Below are 19,781 nucleotides of genomic sequence, written 5' to 3' on the forward strand. Positions count from 1 at the left end.
TGCCTCACAAGCTGCCTTAATTGCTCCCCGATATTCTACTTCTGTCGAGGATAGAGCCACTGCCTGCTGATTCTTACTAGTCCAAGTGACTGCACCGGATCCCAAACTGAACACATATCCAGAGGTTGATTTCCTGTCATCAACCGAGCCTGCCCAATTTGAATCTATGAACCCACTAAGGCTAGGATAATGACTCCGAGCATAAAGAAGTCCATAATTAGAGGTGCCTTTCACATAATGTAGCACACGCTTCGCTGCTACCCAATGATCAGCCTTGGGGGCTGTCATGAAGCGTGAAATTTATCTCACTGCAAAATTGAGATCAGGTCTAGTAGCAGTAAGATAGATGAGACTGCCCACTAGTTGCCTGAATTGTGTTTCATCTACAGGAGGAGAATCAGACTTGGCTGACAACTTCAAGCTAGTCTCCATAGGTGTGGAAACAGGTTTGCAATCCTGCATTCAAAACCTGTCAAGCAAGTTCCTGGCATACTTAGACTGAGAATTAAAAATGCTAGCATCAGTTTGCCAAACCTCAACACCTAAACAATAATGGACAAGCCCTAAATTTGTCATATCAAAATCCTTGCACAGATCTTGTTTGATTTCTGCAATCAAATGTGCTGAACTGCCAGTAATGATGAAGTCATCCACATAGACAACAAGAAAGAGAATATCATCACCAAAGTGTTTGATATACAAATTACTATCAGAAGGGCAACGCTGAAAACCACGAGCAACCAAGTATTGATCAATCTTAATGTACCACGCTTGAGGAGCCTATTTAAGCCCATAGAGTGCTTTAACAAGTCTACATACTTGATGTTCTTTGCCGGCAGCCTTGAAACTAGGAGGCTGCATCATGTAGACTTCTTCCTGCAAGTGACCATTGAGGAAGGCACTCTTAACATCCATTTGATGGACTTTCCATCCAAACAGAGCTGCAATAGCAAGAAGAAGACGAATGGTACTCATCTTAGCAGTAGGAGCAAATGTCTCCTCATAATCAATGCCCTCCCATTGTGTGAATCCTCGAGCAACTAATCTGGCCTTGTACTTATCCAAGGTACCATCTGCATGATACTTGACCTTATAGACCCATTTGCAGCTAATGGGTTTCTTCCCTGGAGGAAGATCAAAGAGAACCTAGGTGTTGTTCTTCAAAAGGCTCTGGTATTCTGCGTCCATTGCTTGTTCCCACTCTGGAATCCCTTTTGCTTCGGTATAAGTTTGAGGCTCATAAATGCTATGAATGTTGGCCATGAGAGAAAAGTTAACTGTATTTTGTTGCTTGCCCTTATTTCTGGAAGATCTACCCTCAATGAGCTCATCAGGACGAAGATCACTGATGGTCTTAGCCTACCACTTAGGCCGGAGAGTAGATGTGCCAACATAAGATGGAGGAGGAATAATTGGAACTAGAGGTGGAAAAGGATTTGGAACAGGTGGAAGATTAGCATCATCCGGAGGAAATTCAGGTAGTGCATCATCAAATATAGAATCTGCATCATCCCTCCCATCAGGTGAACCAAATGAAAAACGAACACCTAAATCAAAAGCCTTCAAAGGCGGATCCTCAGAATTCTGCTCAGAGGAGGAAAGCTGAAATGGTCCTCAATCTTCATCAAAAACAACATCGCCACTAAAGATGAGACAATCAGTGTCTACATCAATCAACCGATAGGCCTTATGGTTGTCAAAGTATCCTGTAAACATATGCATCTGGGATCCAAACATATGCAAGAGAGCCAAAAACTTTCAAATGGCCGATCTTGGGTTTGCGACTAGTCCATGCTTCCTCAGGAGTCTTCCCTTTAACAGCATTAGTGGGAGATTTATTAAGGAGATAGACTGCAGTTTACACTGCTTTTGCCCAATACTTCTTGGGAACATTTTTGTGTTCCAACATAGACCTAGCCATTTCTGTAACGGTGCAGTTACGACATTCTACAACGCCGTTCTGCTGAGGGGTGTATGGTGTGGTTAATTGACGTTTTATGCCATGTGTAGCACAGAAAGTGGAGAAAGCAGTAGAACAAAACTCCCCCCCATTATCAGACCTAAGAGTAATAATAGAACAACCAGACTCTTTTTCTACCAAGGCCTTAAATTTCTGAAATACAGGAAACACATCTGATTTCTGTCTAAGAAAGTACACCCACATCTTACGACTGTAATCATCAACAAAAAGTAAGAAATACCTGCACCCAGTTACAGAAGTAGTACTCATTGGACCACATATATCAGCGTGGACCAACTGCAGTACCTTAGATGCTCGCCATGAGTCACCATCCTTGAACGGTGTCATGTGTTGCTTCCCAGCCTGACTAGCGTCACAAACCATGTACTAAATCTTCCCGAACAAGCTGAGCAAGATAATGAATGTTCAGGTGACCATATCGCTGATGCCATCGACGGGAGATAGAGGAGGATTTTGCTGTGAAGGCATGCTCAAGAGAATCACCTGTATCCACAAGTCTATAAAGACCATGATCCTCAATACCAACAACAACTGTAGTGCGTATCGCACTATCAACAATAGAACACTTATGTGCACTGAAGATGACATCAAGTTGAGGAGAATGTTGCATAATCTGTCTCACAGAGAGAAGGTTCAGTTCCATGCCAGGAACGTAGTACACATTGAGGAATATGAGATTCCTCCCACCAGATTGTATCTGAACGTTGCCCTTGCCAACAACGGTGTACTCCTCACCTCCTCCAAAAATAAGTGAATTATTATAGGGAGTAAATTCTGTAAACCAATCATGCCTATGAGTGAAATGCCGAGAAGCACCAAAATCAATATACCAAGCAGAAGATTTCACATGGTCTGCAGGTCTTTTAGCCATGAAGGCGTAAAAGGCAGACTCTTTTTGCTCTGTGTGCTCAGCGACATTGGCTTTAGGTTGAGACCCTCCCTGCTTCCGTTGTTCAGAAGCTATCCAAGTGCGACAATCCTTAATCAGATGGCCATATTTGTGACAATAATTGCATTGAACCTTCTTTTTCGAGCCTTCCTGTGACTGACTAGAACCCTTCGACTGAGAGAACTGAGATGATTGAAATTTGCCTTTATCCTTGTGAAAGGATTTGGCTGCAAATGCTTGCTCAGAGGAGGATGAAGTGGCACCGCTACCAAACTGTTGTTTCCTGTTGCAGAAGTTTGGTGCATAACTCTGGAAATTTCAGATCAACATTCGTAGATGTAATGTTGAGAGTCTCTATGAAGTGCTCATAGGATTTTGGTAGACTTTTGAGGGTTATGACTACCATATCCTCTTCCTCCATTTTCCGACCAATAGCGCCAGGCTGATCTCAAATGTCCTTAATCTTCGTGAGATGCTCCTGTAAGGACATGCATTCATCCATCATGATGGAGAACAACTGGTTCTTCAAGAAGAATGCTCGGCTTTTGTCAGATGTCTCATGCAACTCCTTTAGATGCTTCCAAATTTCTGAGGCTGATTGACCAGAAGGAATCTGAGGTAGTTGGTCATTTGTGATAGAGAGCTTGAGAAGCATGACAGCTTCCCTATTGCGGTCATCAAATTTGTCTTGATCGGCTCCGGCTGCAGAAGGACAATATTCTTTTCCCAAGACAAGATCATCTAGGCGGCGATATTTGAAGATTGTCAGCATGCGCTGCTTCCAGGTGTTATAATTTTTGCTATTAAATTGCTCACTGCCTTCCAACATCAAGTTGGTCAATGACGCCATCTTGCACGTTTCCCAACGCATGGAAAACACAAATCAGAGAAGAGGTGATAGCACAGAATACAAAGCACAAATCCCAATGCAGAAAACAGAGGTAGATACAGGTACAAACTTAAAAAAAATTATGAAGTACGACTGACACGGATTTCAAGAAAAAAATTCGGCTATCCAGAAAAATCCGAAGACAACCCATAAATCCTTGTGAAAAATCCAGAAAGAATCTGAAATCAGAATTGAAATCCGTTGGCACAAAATTCGAGGCACGAAAAACGATGCACCCACAAAATTATGAAAACAACCTAGTTGAGCTCTCAAAAAACCCACCAAGAATCTGCAATCAGAAAAAAATTTCGACTTGATCTGAAGGGTAAAAATCCTTGTCGAAAATGCAGATTTCTGTCAAAAAATGGCTGAAAAAAATTTGTAGGCGGGAAAAAAATTGCATCGTGTGGTCGCGCGAAATGCAGGAGAGATGGGTCACGGGAGAGGGCAGAAAATAGCCAAAAAATAGCTGAAAACCCAAGTAGCCGCAGCTAAAACGATCTGCCAAAAAACAGAATTGCGGAAATAGACCGCAGAAGACAAAACATGATTTTAAATCATGTCACTGTTCATGAGCAGAAAGAATGATGCGAAAAAACCCTCAACCAATCCACACGAACCAATAGCAATTTCGAATAAACAAAGAAATTTTTCAAAAAAACTATTAAAAAATTCGTGACGAATTTTTAATTGAAAAATTATTTCGAAAATAACCAAGGCTCTGATACCATATTACGAAAGTAATTTGGTAAAAAATGATTGTTGTATTTACGAATGATCATGAAGATCATTATAAAGAATTACAAAGAAATACAAACTAGAAAGTTTCTAATAAGAAACTAAAAATACAATATATTACATTATTGAGCATTAATAACTTAGGAAACTATAATATTAATAGAAATTAGGCCTTGAAGGCCTATCAACTGTGCGTGTAGCTGCCCTGTGAGGTCTAGGAATATTGGCTACACTCCTATTATCCTCTGGTTCTTGATTGTGTCGGTTTGGAGGTTTCATACGCTCCATCATGGTGGTGAGTGCCTGTAAAGCCCGAGCAACCTGTTGCTGCCCCATAGCCATAGTCCTAAAAAATTCTCTTAGTCTCCTCATCCTCAGCTCTGTGGCCTTTGGGTGGGCTGCCTGTATGCCTATCACCCATAGTGTCTGACTGCCTGTTAAGACTCTGTTTTCCTTCAAGGAGGGCTCTTCTGCGTGTGTAATACCTGTGTGAACGTGCTTCCTGTGACTGCATGTAACTTCTAAACCCTTAGGATGCCAGGATTTAGCTTTGACACCACTGTAAGAACCTACCAAGGGTTCTCAACTCAGACAACGGAGGTTTAGTTGAATCTGTTGCGTTTTATGTTTTGTATTTTGCAATTTCTAACAAGGAGGTTAGTTTTGAACAATAGTATGCAAAAAGCAACATTGGAAAGAGCTGGAAATTAATTGAACTTCATAAAATTAGGATTATCAAACCCTTATTACATCCAATTTGCATAAACACCTTCAATAAACAAATCAGACAAGACCAGGAAGATTTATTGTCAAATACCTCAAATTTATGAAACCCCTTATTTATCCTGGCTGCCGTACAACAACAAATAATGACAGCAAAATTATTTATCAGTCCAAACTACCCGGAATGTTGAGTTTAAAGCTCAAACTGAAGCTACCAGCTAGGCGTCTCCTTTAGGATTTATTTCAGAACTTTAGGACGACTCCTTCAACAAAATCTTACCCTTTCAAGGAAGAAAGCTACGGCAGATCTGCAGGCTGCACATGCACAAAAACCCCAGTTGTAAGCACACTTATTTCTGCCTCTGTTCTGACTCTGTGGCTGCAATCAATCCTTTGCATAAAATAAATAAAACCTTTCTAATCTGCCCAATCTTGGTTCCTGGATAGAACCAACTGAAAGCAAAATCAATTGATATTTCACGGCCTCTAATGCTGATGCACGGAAATCCACTGTTTTCCTGTACTGATACTTTCAGATCATCTGCAGGAAGAAACCCCTGGTGAAACCCTCAAGCTTGTTGATTTTATACTTTCAGATTAATAAAGAAAACTTAGAAAACAGAATTAACCTTTAATTTAGATAGTTTGCTATCAGATTTAGTAAGTTTCAGATTTAGGAACAAACAGGAAAGTAACCAAAGTTGAATAAGACACTTATTACCCTGGGAAAACCTCTTAGGAGGAAAAACCCAGCCAGAAAAGATCCTCAGATCTGATTACAATACTTATCTCAGTTCACCCTTAGGGCTAATGGCATCTTCAATTTTCAGTATTCTCAGATCTGCCTCTTAACCATTTTCGGATCTGCCTTTTATTGTACCAACCAGCAACCAAGGATTTGACTTTGAATAGCAGATGTGTGTCTTCAGTTGATGACTGTGACCAACTTCAGAACAGCAGGTCCTTCAACTGTCAGATCGCATGATAGAGAGCACTCCCTTAACAACAAAGATAACAATGAAGGAAGCTAATGGAGTTCGCACTTTTGAAGATATTGGCCTTTGAATTGATGTATTTCGCACTTCTTGATTGTAGATAGAATTCGTTGTTATGTGTGTTTTCCGAATGAATGATTTGATTCATATATATATATCTTTCCCTTGGCGGTAAACCTTCAGGTCGGCTTGCAATAAACATTTTATTTATTAATTCCTTTTTCCCTTTCACATGTTTCATTTGGAGAGAGGCGTATCATGATGTGTGGGTTACGGGGTCAGCCCTATTGAGGAGTGGCGTGTGAGAAGGGCCCAGCCCTAAAGGGTGCACGTTACCTTTTTAAGGTAAAGGGCCCAGCCCTTAAGGGCGGATTCCAATGTTGCCTTAGGCAATTGGAATCCGCTCTTCACTTCACCCTAATTAAAACCAACAAAGCCAAAGTCTCCTCGGAGCAAACTCAATATCAAATATTCACATAATGAAAAGAAGACCTAAAAACTTCTTTTATCTCTTCCCTTTAGGGTTTGGTGCGATTCCCAAGAAAAGTACGATTTGACATTAAATGATGTTTTAACTTTTAATATTTATTTTTGACTATTGAAGCTTCAAAAATAAATCTCTTTTCAGTTTAATATAAAAGTGGCCCCATCCGATGAGAAATAGACCCTCACTTAAGTTATAACATAAAGTGACTTAAAAATATTAAAACATTAAAGTTCGCCATTTAATATTTAATTAAAGTAATTAAATATTAATATATCTCTAAGTATCCATCAGAATTGCCTGCCGTCAGAACTGGAGACTGCCAAGCCAGACTCTGCCACTGCCCAACCCACTGGTTAAAAATAGCAGGACTGCTAAAAATAGAAAGTGTCTCAAACGGAGTCCTGGAGACCTCAAATGAAAGCTAGTCCTGTAATGCTCACTTTGAAGATGAAGAATCAATCTTCGGGAGACCCTCTAACCGACCTCATCAGCCTATGAGGGTTAGTGATAGGCTAATCTACTCAGCTGACAGATGTCAACTAGAAGGGGACATCACATAGAACAAATACTTTTTTTAAGGGGGATGCTGCAGTGGGAAGAGTGGTGTGGGAGTTTGAACAAAGTACTTTTTTTTTTAATAAGTAAATAGCTGCATAGGGGCAGCACCCTTGTATTAAACAAAAAGGAGGATACAAGGCTTGATTCAAAAAGAGTGGTAGGGGGAAAGAATCAGGAAGAAAACCCCCTACCATAGCTCAAGTCTAAGACAAGAAAGACCACTTTTGAGGGTTGGAAGAGTACAAACATAAACCAACCTCTTACAGAAACAAAGGTTTTTAGACAAAAACATACAAGCTCAAAAAAGCAGAGAGACTAGAGTGCCTAGTGACAATTGGAGTGAAAGAGAGTCTTTAGAAGCATCATCCGCTAGCGCATTAGCCGCATCTAGAACAATGGGACATTTCGTGCCACAATTCGCATGAGCAGCCGATTTTGCCTTCTCCTTTGGGAGTCGATAATTGTTTGGGATCCACTCTTCGCCCAACCCAAAACCCCAGTCATTTCCATCTACCAGATCTCCGTTCTCCAAAATCCCAAAGTCATTGATACTCACAATATCTTCATCACAAAGAAATTTTGCTTGCCAATCCGAAGTGAAATCGCTATGAATGCCAGCCGCTTTAAACAGGAAATCAATGTTCCTGGAGATGCCGGGCCAGGTTGCTTGGAGAGACTCGTAATCCAGAGAATTAACAATCACAAGCTTCTTAACCTCTGCTCCGTTGCCTAGCGACATATAATAGTTTTGGGGTAGTGGAATTCTAAGATTGGCATTGATATTGTCCAATCCAGCATCTATTTCCCCCAACAGGCGATGCTTAAACATCATTTGCGTTAATAGTTTTGCTTTCTGCTTACTAGTACCCATGTAAATTATCATTGCAAGAAAAAAGGCTGGGATATCGGCGTTGGCTCTGTACTTGTGATACGCCATGAGGAATTCCTTTCCTAGAATCCTCTTAACGCTGTGGAGAATGAGAGGATGCCGAGAGAAGAGGACCTCTTGCTCAGGAAAGCCATTTGGCGACAAGTAAAGCCATCTGGAAAGCCATTTCGCCCAGGAAAGCCATTTGGCGACAAGTAGCTTCAACGAGGATTAGGGTCTCCATAGCGAATCGCCAAAAAGAAAAGCAATTGTTTGATGGAAAGAAGGGTATACCATTGTTAAATAGCGCGGCATCAAACCAGAGAATACGACACCCTGCAAGCAATTCATACCCAATAAATATCCACACGCGTGAGCTGCAAGTATCCACAAACCATCTGCGCCAAAGCTCCTCAACTTGGTGTCGACCGAGTTTAACCATCAAGTGATTGAAAACAAATCATGAGAGAATCTAGTCGCTAGGTTTTAAAGTACACTTATATTTAATTGCCCAGAGGCCAAAACTGGCACTAATCAATGATGCTGGCAAGCGTCACATTACGTTGGTGAGAAGAGACCATAACAGGTAAATAGGGCAAACGGTCGATCTCTCCATCGGAAACCATGACAGGGGGTAAAGCGGCTACCGAGGAGCAAAACAACAAATTGCTCCACAATCGGCAGTTGCGGAATGAACCAGAGAGCGCACAACCATCAATAGACCCAACCAAAGAGCGACCCCCTAAAAGGAGAGCGAGGATAGCATGTCAATCGGTGGAACCAATGCCACATCACCAACTGGCCCCAAAAAACATCATCGGTGAAAAATCAGGTGGGGTCACCTATGACTATAGCCAATTTAGAAAGTCTATCAGCTTCACCATTACCTTCCCTGTAAATGTGGCTAACCTGAAATTCCTCAAAGGTAGCTAGCAGTGCCAAGATCGGTTGAAGCCACTAGTTAAGTCGCCAACTAGGGATGCTATTACAACGGATCACATTAATAACATTTAATGAGTCTCCCTCCAAATGAATTCTCTGCACCCCTAGCTCCTTCCCTAACTGAAGACCTCTGAAAGCCGCTCTGAATTCCGCTTCATTATTAGTGGCCACACCAATCTTTTCAGAGATTTCATTTAAACAGAGACCATCAGAGTCCCTCAGAATACAACCAACTCCACTTTGACCCGGATTTCCTGCAGACGCACCATCAAAGTTTACCTTGCACCACCCAACCTCTGGCGTGTCCCATTTCACCTCCACTCTTGGATTAATCTGATCCACCGGGGTACCCAGTCCGAAGATCGGAGGGATGAGAAGGTTTGGAAGAACCAGCCTAATCTTACAATCCTAGTCTGTGAACAAATTTTTCTTTAATGATTTGGATTGGGCAGCCTCATTCAGGAGTTCAGTCAGGTGGTTCTCTATTTTCCCACAAAGAGACAATAGGCTCATTTCTTTACCCTGGAAGATTCTGGGGTTCCCTTCTTTCCAGATTTCCCAGATCAGAAGAGATGGGAGGATAAAAAGCAAATCAACAAAAACAGCCTTACCTGTCGGTTTAGGCCATTGCAAAAACCAGTTGACTAGCCCTGCTGGGAAGGGGCCAAAGATTCGCATTTTACCCATGAAATGCCACCAGCAGTGACTGAAGAATTTGCAGTGGAGAAGAAGATGATCCACAGTCTCTTCCTTTTCCAAACATAAAGGACATCTGCTGGGTCCATTGATACCCATTGATTGGAGCCTTTCTTGAGTCAAGATTTTTCTCTGACAAGTCAGCCAGGCAAAGGAGCTCGCTTTGGGAAGGAGATGTTGATGCCAAAAAAGATTAAAAGGCCAGTTTTGTTTGTCGATAGCCGCTTCTTTTAGTTTGTAACCAAAACATACTTTGTATTTGCCATCGGAGGACCCGCACCACCCAATAATGCCCCTATCAGGGGAAGGGAAAATAAACCTTTTGTTGAGAATTCCAGTAAATAGGTCCTTCTGATGCTGATCCAAGTCCAGCTGATCCAAAGAGTTCCATTTTCATTTGGCAATACCATTTTCTTGGATCGGATAACCATAATCACAGATATTGTGCCCCCAAAGGCGACAGGTTTCTGCCATAATAGGTTGCAGAGAGGGGTTGTGGCATAGGGCAGCTTCACCAGGCCAAGAATCAAACCAAAAGGAGGCATCCCTGCCATTCCTGACATCCCAGGTTACCTGATCACTGATGATTTCCCTGCTGTCCATAATGAAATTCTAGATAGCCGAGCCTCTGGGAGGATTGTTGATAGTCAGAATCCTTTTAGGCTCCAGGGAGTCCAGATATTTGTGCTTTAAGAGTCTTACCCATTTTTGTTTCTCGCCGCTACAGATCTCCGAAACCAACTTAGCACCCATTGCTAAATTCATGATCGAGATTTGGCGAATGCCAACACCTCCTGCCTTTTTTGGTTGGTAGATCTTTTTCCAAGCTATCAAAGGGAATTTACCTTTGTCATCCGAACCATTCCAAAGGAAGTTTCTCATTAGAGAAATCAATTAATCTTCAATTGCCACCGGTAATCTCAGGCAAGCCATGGAAAAAACCGGTAGCGCTGAAAGAACCGATTTTATCATAGTAAGCTTCCCAGCAGAGGATAACCACTTGCCTTTCCAAGATGCAAGTTTGGATTTGCACTTATCAATAAGATGCTTCTAGTAGTGAGATCTGTTGCTACCAATGAAGAGGGGAGTACCAAGAAACTTCCCAGGGAAGTTAGCGACTCCGAGATTAAGAATCCTTGATAATACAGCTTGTAGGTTAAGCGAGGTGTTGACAAAAAACACTTCAGATTTATGCCAGTTGATTTTCTGACCGGAAGCCAATCAGTAATCATCAAGGCATGATTTAATAGTTCTAGCTTCCCGCCTACAAGCTGAACCAAACAGAATGGTGTCATCAACAAACTGGAGATGAGTCGTTTTTTCAACCCCTGTTGCCACATTAACTCCAACCCAAAGGTCATCTTGCTGAAGAGTTCTAATAGATCGACCTAGAGCTTCAACCATTATGATAAACAAAAATGGTGATAATGGATCACCTTGTCTGATTCCTCTTGTCGAAGAGAAAAAACCATGGGATGAGCCATTAATCAGAACAGAGAATTTAGGGGAAGAAAGACAACTCGTGACCCAAGTGAGCCATTCCTTGCAGAAGCCAAATTTATTAAGAACATCAAATAAGAAAACCCTGTCCACCATGTCATAAGCTTTCAGGATGTCCAGTTTTAAAACCATACAGGAGTCCTTGGTCTTTCGGGCTGTGTGAAGCATTTCATGAGCAACGATAATGCCTTCCACAATGGATCTTCCAGGGGCAAAACCGCTTTGTTCATTTGATATAATGTGAGTAAGGGGGGGCTTCAATCTGTTAGCAATGATCTTTGTTACAATCTTATATATAGTGTTGCATAGAGCAATGGGCCTAAAGTCACTCATTTGTTGTGGATTTTGCTTCTTCGGAATTAGAGTCAAAAGGTGTGATTGAAAGCCCCTAAGATAGTCATCTTCTCTCTTGATTCTTCTATTGCAAGGTGTAGATCTCGAGCAATGATATCCCAGAAATGATGGAAGAAAGCAGCAGGGAAGCCATCCGGGCCAAGAGTCTTATCCGGTTTCAGCTGGAAGGTGGTAGTCCTTACCTCATCAATTGAAATAGGAGTACAGAGAGCTGTATTTTGATCACCGGATATAACAGATGGGATTGAGTTCAGAATTCTGGTTCTTGCTTCATGATCGATCTGATGGACCCTGTTCAACAAAGAGTCAAAGAATCTTACAGCTTCCTGCGCAATGTCCTCATAATTCCTGACAGTAACTCCGTCCGGTCTCATAATCTCCAATATTCTGTTTCTATTTCGATAGGCAATGGCCGACCGGTGGAAGAATTTGGTGTTTTTGTCACCTTCCTTAAGCCACAACTCCCTTGATTTTTGACGCTAGTGAATTTCCTCACACCGAAGGATTTCATTTAGGTCAGACTTAGAGAATTTTCTTTGATAAATAGATCCTCAGTCATTCCAAAAGTGATTACAGAGCTGGTTAAGTCTGCCAGTTCAGCCTTAATTCTTAATTTCTCCATATGAATATTCTTGAAATGACTCTTATTCCATTCTTTGATCTTGACCTTAATATACTTGAGCTTTTTATTGAGAATGAGAAGTCTCGAATAATTCCCAAAAACCGGTTCATTCCACCAAGCGGCTATAAGGTCATATAGTTCAGGCATTTTGAACCACATTTTCTCAAATCGGAATGGGGTGCCCCCCTCCGCTTGACCCAAGGCGACCTCCAGACAGATCAAGTAGTGATTTGATCCGATAAGCGGGAGAATCGATGATAAATTTTGTCCTAACCACCCACCAGAGACAAGAAACTGGTCAAGCCGTTCAACAATATTAGTAAAACCCGTTCTCCGGTTCATCCATGTGAAAATACCATTTTTCGGAACAATGTCTAAAAGATGATTCTGCTCAACAAAATCCAAAAATTCCTTCTGGGACGTACCAGTTCTCTGAATACCCCCACTTTTCTCAGTGCCAGAGAGGATCACATTGAAGTCCCCGGCTACCACGCAACTACTGTCGGTAATGCTGTTTAGTTTGCTGGATAAGAGAGCCCAGAGAGCCCGTTTATCACCGGCAGTAGATGGTCCGTACACATTGAAAAGATTGAAATTCTCATTCCGTCCAAGAATGGTAACTGAGCAGTGTTGTCAATACTTATCATCCCCTACAAGTGAGATCTTAACATTCATGCGGTTCCAAATGATACCCAAGCCACCAAAGGCTCCATCCGATTGCCTAAAGAGCCCATTCCACTGTTTCAAACTCTCATTTTAGCAGCAGCCTCAGCCGTGCTCCATTTAGTTTCCTGAAGTAGCCAAATATCTCCTTTAGTGTCATCAATCTGGCGCTTAATCAAGCGTCATTTGTCAGGGGCATTGATGCCCCTGACATTCCAAGATAGGAGTTTCATTGGTCCTGGGGAAGGGTATTTCCCTTCCCTAAATTAAGTTTGGTTTGACCATAGGCAACACCAGCCACTGCAAGCATAACTTTTTTGGACTTGCGCCCCCGCACACCTTTTGTCTTAAAATTAGGTTTGTCAATAGTTGAATCCGATTTACCAAAACCTTTTGGAGAACCCTCCAGTATAAGATCTGAGTCCGGTTCAAAGTCTTCCCCTCCGAGGTGGAGGTTTCAATTTCACCATCTTCCAGCTCAATTCTTGTCGAGGAGCAGATTTGCCCTCCCATCTCCCTCAACGTGCCAGTCTCCATAACCGGAGAGTGAAGATTGCCATCTTCAATTACCAGTTGATTCCTAGGCACACAGGGGGGGGGGGGGGGGAAGTGAATCTGCTAACTTAGATTCAATATCTGCCTGTAGGGTTTTGGTCTTCTCCAAAAGTGTGAGAAGATCTCGTTGACTCTCGCATTGACTAGAGGAGGGAGGAATTATGATCAAAGGGGTTGCTTCCGTTAGTGGGACATTCTCATTGTCAGGAGTGTTGTTGCAAATAGCTTCCCCGGTGTCAAAGGCAATAGAAGGTTCCGGTTGCAGATTTACCTCAATAGGAGATTGCTTACAGGAATAACTTCATTGCATCGTAGCCGAAACATCACAACTAATACCGGTATGATCTAAGGAAAAGCATTTAGGACAAATATGCAGTTGATCTTCTCTATCAATCTTTTGGATCTAGATCTTCCTTGCCCCAATAATTCCGACTTCGTCGAGAATCTTGGTGATTTGATCCGTGCTAATACAAATTCTGAGGAAGCTTCCCCATAATTTATCCTCCAAGATATCATCTGCCGATACAAAGGTGCCAAGGTCTTTGCATATATCCTTGATGACATCAATGTGCCAATAATCCGAGGGACACTTATATAGTCTTATCCATACCTTGCTGTCTAGCAGTACATACGTTCGGGGGTTGAAATTGGGCTGCCAATCAATGGTGTGAACTTCAATGCCATCTAAGATGTATGGACCTTTGTTTTGTGCTTGCCATTTATCCTTATTGCTCATAAATTCAATCATATAGAAATCATTCGGGAGGATATTAATGTTAATATCCTTACCCCACTGCGCTCTACACCAGGATTCAAAGTTATCCTTAACCCGCTTTCCACTACCCCACTTGATAAAAAGGCAAGACTCAAGCAAATTCGACCTAGCAGAATTAATTTTATTCTCATCCAAAAAGATGGTGGGTCTTGAGGTTTTTCTTAACGGTTTATGAAAGTGGGGTCACTGAGGGAGGGAGGTTGCTCTTCAAAAGTCAGGGTGTCTTTCGTGGCTCGACCAAGGGTTTTGATTGTTAGGGCGGAAATTGGATCTCCAGAACCTGGCTTGGTCCGCCCTTGAGTTGTATTGCCTGAAGCGCCCATTCCGCTTTTGGGGATTACCGTGATCAATCGGGGGAACCAAAAAAGAGTCAGAGTGAGGATTGCCTCTCTCGGGTGCCGCATCGGAAATGCTAGGTTCAGGCGGTGGATACTAGTTTCGGGGAGCCTCGGATGCGGGATGCTTAGCCTTACGAAACCAGCCTTTGTTATTCCAAATGAAACCATTCTCCTTCCACTTATGCGGGTCAATAGGGCATTGGTTGCCATTTGAGTAAGGGTTTCCAAAGTTGAACCGTGGTCTGGAATATCTGTTGCCCTGGACCATATTTGCTTTCCTAGCATTAATCGGTTTCTGAACAGCTTGCAATCTACCTGTCTCGATGGGGAAAGCAATGTCCGCTTTATCGCTCCAAGATCCAACCTTCGAAGACTGCGCACCGGAATAGCACACATCAGTAACCCTGCTCCTATCGCCAGTGCCGATCCTGCTGCCATCCAGTGCCCAGAATGCTATTTCCATGGTGCTTATTACTAATATGAGCTTGTGGAACGTCCAGAATGCTGATTGTCCTGTTTGATTTCTAAATTTTAATGAGTATTAGACCGAGCACTTGGATATGAGAGTTGGTTCAAGAAATTCTGATGCAAGGAGGTGTTGTTTTGTTCTTTTGAAAACTGTAAAATTTTTCTGTTATAAACTTGTTGACATTGTGTTACAACTTTTGTAGAAAGGAATACCTGGTTCTTGACCTTAAATTATATTTTCAAACCTGAACTGGATTAAGTAGTAGAAAGGAAATTAGTTATAGATGTATGATCAAATCAACTAGATTAGAGAGCACAAGAGTTATCATGTCTATAATGAGAAAATAAGGTTGAAGGTATTGCAATAGAAGCACGTGGAGAAGAAATCAACCTTGGGGAGTTGTCACCATGCATGTGGTTAATAGAGACTCAAAATACCTCCTACCACTTAAGTAAGTTGAAAGAAAGCGAGAATTCATTTGGTAGCCCTAGGGTCCCTTGCAATACATGATGCTTGAAGGTGTGAGATTATCAATCATCCTAATTAATCTTCAGCATCGTTGTTCTCAGAGTTTAAGGATTCCCCTTGGCTAGTTGTGGGTGTTTTCCCATCTACTTCATGTTGAGAGGGACTACTATATTTTGTAGGGTAAAAGATTATGTCGCTTCTGTTCTCTTCAGGTGGTACTATTTTCTATACAAAGAGTTTGGTGGATTCTTTTCCGCTTTCTCTTGCTACCCTTATTAGAGGTGCTTGGCCCTTTTCTTTGTGAGATCTATAGGTTCAAGCACATGTCTCTTTGTGGTGAATTGAGACCTACTAAATAGATTACTTATTTCTTTCAGCTTGTCAACATTGTTGGAGGACACTTTCGATTTGTGTATGGGCGAGCACAGATTTGTGAAGCACTGCTCTTCCTTATGTTCAGGTATGACTTGGGCTCCCCAACTTCTCAACTCAGTCATGATTTTGTCTTTATATCATCTTGGTATTGGGGGCCCTCACGCACCTCCATTGCACAGTGAAAATCTCTCAAGAGACTCATATTACCAACTTTATTCCCATTGGTTGTAGTTTTTCAGCCTTGAATGTTAGGGGTTTCTACATGACATGGGCTACCTCCTAGGATTTTCCAGTCTATTCCACTTAGCTTTGGACTCTGTTCGGCAAGCATTCTCAAACTTCGCATTGGTGCTCCCACTATGGTCAATATCATTATTGTTGTCTCATCCAATGTGTCTTGGAACATGAACACTTTAGTGTTTCGGTTGCTCACCTAGTTCTTTTGTTTATTACATTATAGGGTGGGTTGTCCCTTTTTGTGTTTGCTTTTTTTTTTCTAGGGCCTCTTTTTTGCCCTAGTCTTTTACTATTATACCTGCTATATAGTCCAATCGTGTTGATATATTTTTGGTCATTTATGGACATTAATATATTTTGTTTCTTTTAGGCAGTGAGTGTTCTACTCAAATCTCAGTAAAGACAATAGTATCTCTTATGAATCTATGGTGGATTGGACACTTGAAATTAAAAGATTCAATTATCTCTACATCTTGAAAGGAATAAAGGTAACAAATCATATCCTTTTAAGTAGAGATGATTATTCTCAACACACAATTAGTGAAAACAAGCCCTTAGTTGACCAAGGGGAATCCCGAGAGATCAAATCAAATGGCATTGATTATAGTTGTAGATGGTGATGATGATGTCCACAATTTGAGGAAAATAGTAAATACTTTGCATAGAATCCACCTCAGCATTAGGAGGCTGAGGGAGAGAAATCCAAATGATTATAATATGTCTGGTAAATGTCCTTCCTAACGATGGTGTAGTTATGTGTTTTTATGCATAAATTACAAACTAGGTTAAACTTAGGTAATTTGTTTACTTATGTTTAGTTATGCTTGTCCATTTTGGAGAGAGGTGTCAACCACTTCCTTCAGATTTATGCTTCCCTTTTTTGATAGTTAGTTGTTGCCTCATTCCTTGGGAGTTACACTTCTTGAAGAGTGAGTTGTGATTCTCTTGTCCTCATATTTTCCATAAAGGCAACTTCATTGCATTTATTGTTTACACTTGATGAATAGAATGGCTAAGTCTTTTTCATTGCATTTTGAGTCCATGCCATTTTCTTTGAGCAACTATGTTATTGTAAAAGCTTTAATACATTTTGTTCCAAGGTAGTGTTTGTCATGAGCAAATCTTACACCTAATTGCCTAGAAGAAGTTGAGGGGGGGCACATAAAGAGTTTTGAAGGTAGAGAGACTCTAATGAACTTGAACAGTGATTTAGTCCCTTAACACCAACAGAGAATCTTGAAACAATCATATTTCTTTGCTATCATGTTTAATTATAATCTTGATGTGATTGCTCATCTTCCCTTGTTCTTAGTTTGATGATGAAGAAACCTTGATAATGAGCCATTCTATGGTGCATCCATTGCTGTTATTTATTTTTTATTGCAATCCTCACTTGGAAAATGTTATGGCAATAATTGTTTACATTACTCTGTAGCCAATCTAGATTTTCCATGTTTGTCACAATTTCGAGTATCATCACAATCATCCAGTTTATAGCACCCTGGTTTGGTGCAAAGCTTAACACTGCTTCCCGAGGTGATTCTTTGCACTGCCCAGGAGTGAGCAAATTTGCTATGAGTCCATCACCAGGAATATGTTGCTACTTGAACCTCCACAAAGTTACTCTTTTCACTGATGACTTTTAGCAAAAGTTAATCTAGAATTGTTTCAACCCTTTGGACCAGAAATGTTACTAATTGTTGATACTTTACAGATCACATTTTTAGATCTGAAACAATGATACAATTTTTTTTTAAATTTTTTCTGATCTTAATTGAGTAGCATTCTCAACTTTCCCATATGAATACAAATCGACCAGTTTCTTGTAAAGAAATGATAATGCTAATAATTAATATATAGATACATATGTATGTTTCCCTAAGAAGTAGTGATAAAGAGTGAATGACTATATTATGTAGGGAAATTCAATAGTAAAGTGAAATTTCATGGTTTGGGTTGCTTGGGAGCTGCCTATCTTTAGAATATTTTATAACACTAAACCTGGTAATCTGTTCTTCCACTAGCACTCCTTTTACCTCAAATGTATATTGAATTTTTCTGTGGTGTATCTTGTGGTTGCTAGTTAACAATTTATGGTGTTAAGAATTCTTTCTGCAGAAGAAAAATATGGATTGCAATTGACATGCCAATAAATTCTGATAACGCTAAATGTTAGTTCACTCTTGGTTATGCTAGTAAAGTGTCTTAATAATTCGGAGTGACATATCTTGGCACCTAGAGGTGCTAGTTTTCTCAAGGTTTTCTGAAATCTAATTGGTTGTCAGTGATTTGTGGAAATGATTTATTTCCCTCCATCCACTTGATAAATATACTTTAGGAACTCTCAACTAATTGGAGTTTCCATGCTCAGCTATAGTTAGATTTTTTTTTTTGGGTTTGAGCTATGTGTAGTAAACAAGTCACCTGTAATGAACAATTTCATACGTAATCATTTCTTCTATGACTGTTCTCTCAAGTGCATTGGTATAACTAATAGGCATGGGACTGACAAATTACATGTATTTGTTAATAAATTTTAAATATCACAAATATTTAAACATTTTTGCTAATAGTTTATTCTCTTTTGAAAATACAATTTTATTAATATATTTTTAGCTCAACACTTGTTTTTCAGGGGACATTCGATAATTGGTATGGCCATGGCATGCTCAAATACTTTTGGTCTTGTTACGGGTGCTTTTCTTCTAGGATTTGGTTTGATTGAAATTCCCAGGAGCATTTGGAGGAATGCAAATTGGATCTACCGACAGAAAGTTTTGTCTCATCGAGTTGCTAAAATGGCTGTTAAACTTGATGATGCTCATCAAGAACTCTCAAATGCAATTGTAGTAAGTGTGACTCCTCTTTTCTAGATTATTTTTTTAGATTCTCTTTTCTACTACAAATTTATAGCACTCATTCATCATGTTATTCTTTTGTGGCTTTTTGCTGCTTTCAGATTGCCCAGGCTACTTCAAATCAAATGTCCAAGCGGGATCCATTACGTCCCTGTATGGATGTTATTGACAATATGCTAGTGCAGATGGTAGTCACCGTGTCTCATACTTCTGTTTATGATAGTTATGGTAACTGGGCATATTTTCTGTAAAAACTTGAGTTTGTTTGTCTTATACAGAGTAGAGAAGATCCAAACTTTAAACCATCAGGTGGAAGACTGGGGGAAAATGACATGGACTATGATGCTGATGAAAAATCAATGGCCACCCTTAGGCGTCAACTAAGAAGAGCTAGGGAGGAATATTATCGTTATAAGAGGTATTTTTCTGCACTAGAAGAGTGATAAATGCCATGGAATAACGTGCTCAACAAAATAGGGTCGTATTAATGACATCCTGTGTTATATTTGAGGACATAATTTCATAGAGATGGTGTCTGTTTCCTCTAACTAACCTTAAATGAAGGTGTTGAATTCCCTTTTTGATGTTTACTTATTTGGTAATTTTTTTTTCAGAGCTAGTCAGTATAAGTTTGATATCAATTGAAAATATTAGCTTTGAATTTGTTATCATCTGTGGAACCATTTTGACTTCTGAAGCTCTAGTATCATAGCAAAAATCTAGGCAAGGCAAAATCCCTGTTTAAGTTCATGATGTTTTCTTATTTGTAACAATTTTCTAGGAAACTTTTGTTTGAGAAGT

At 40.5% G+C, this 19,781-nt stretch overlaps 1 protein-coding gene across 1 annotated transcript in view; it reads left to right on the plus strand.

Moving 5' to 3' along the window:
- Nucleotides 1-19,781, plus strand: part of LOC131076713 (uncharacterized) — a 110,079-nt gene that overhangs the window by 37,518 nt on the left and 52,780 nt on the right. The window contains exons 4-6 of the mRNA XM_058014015.2: nucleotides 18,758-18,971; nucleotides 19,082-19,168; nucleotides 19,259-19,398. Coding sequence (XP_057869998.2) covers nucleotides 18,758-18,971; nucleotides 19,082-19,168; nucleotides 19,259-19,398 — 441 coding nt within the window. The remainder of the gene's footprint in view (nucleotides 1-18,757; nucleotides 18,972-19,081; nucleotides 19,169-19,258; nucleotides 19,399-19,781) is intronic.

Source organism: Cryptomeria japonica, chromosome 10 (assembly GCF_030272615.1).
Source record: "Cryptomeria japonica chromosome 10, Sugi_1.0, whole genome shotgun sequence".
Classification (NCBI taxonomy): domain Eukaryota; kingdom Viridiplantae; phylum Streptophyta; class Pinopsida; order Cupressales; family Cupressaceae; genus Cryptomeria; species Cryptomeria japonica.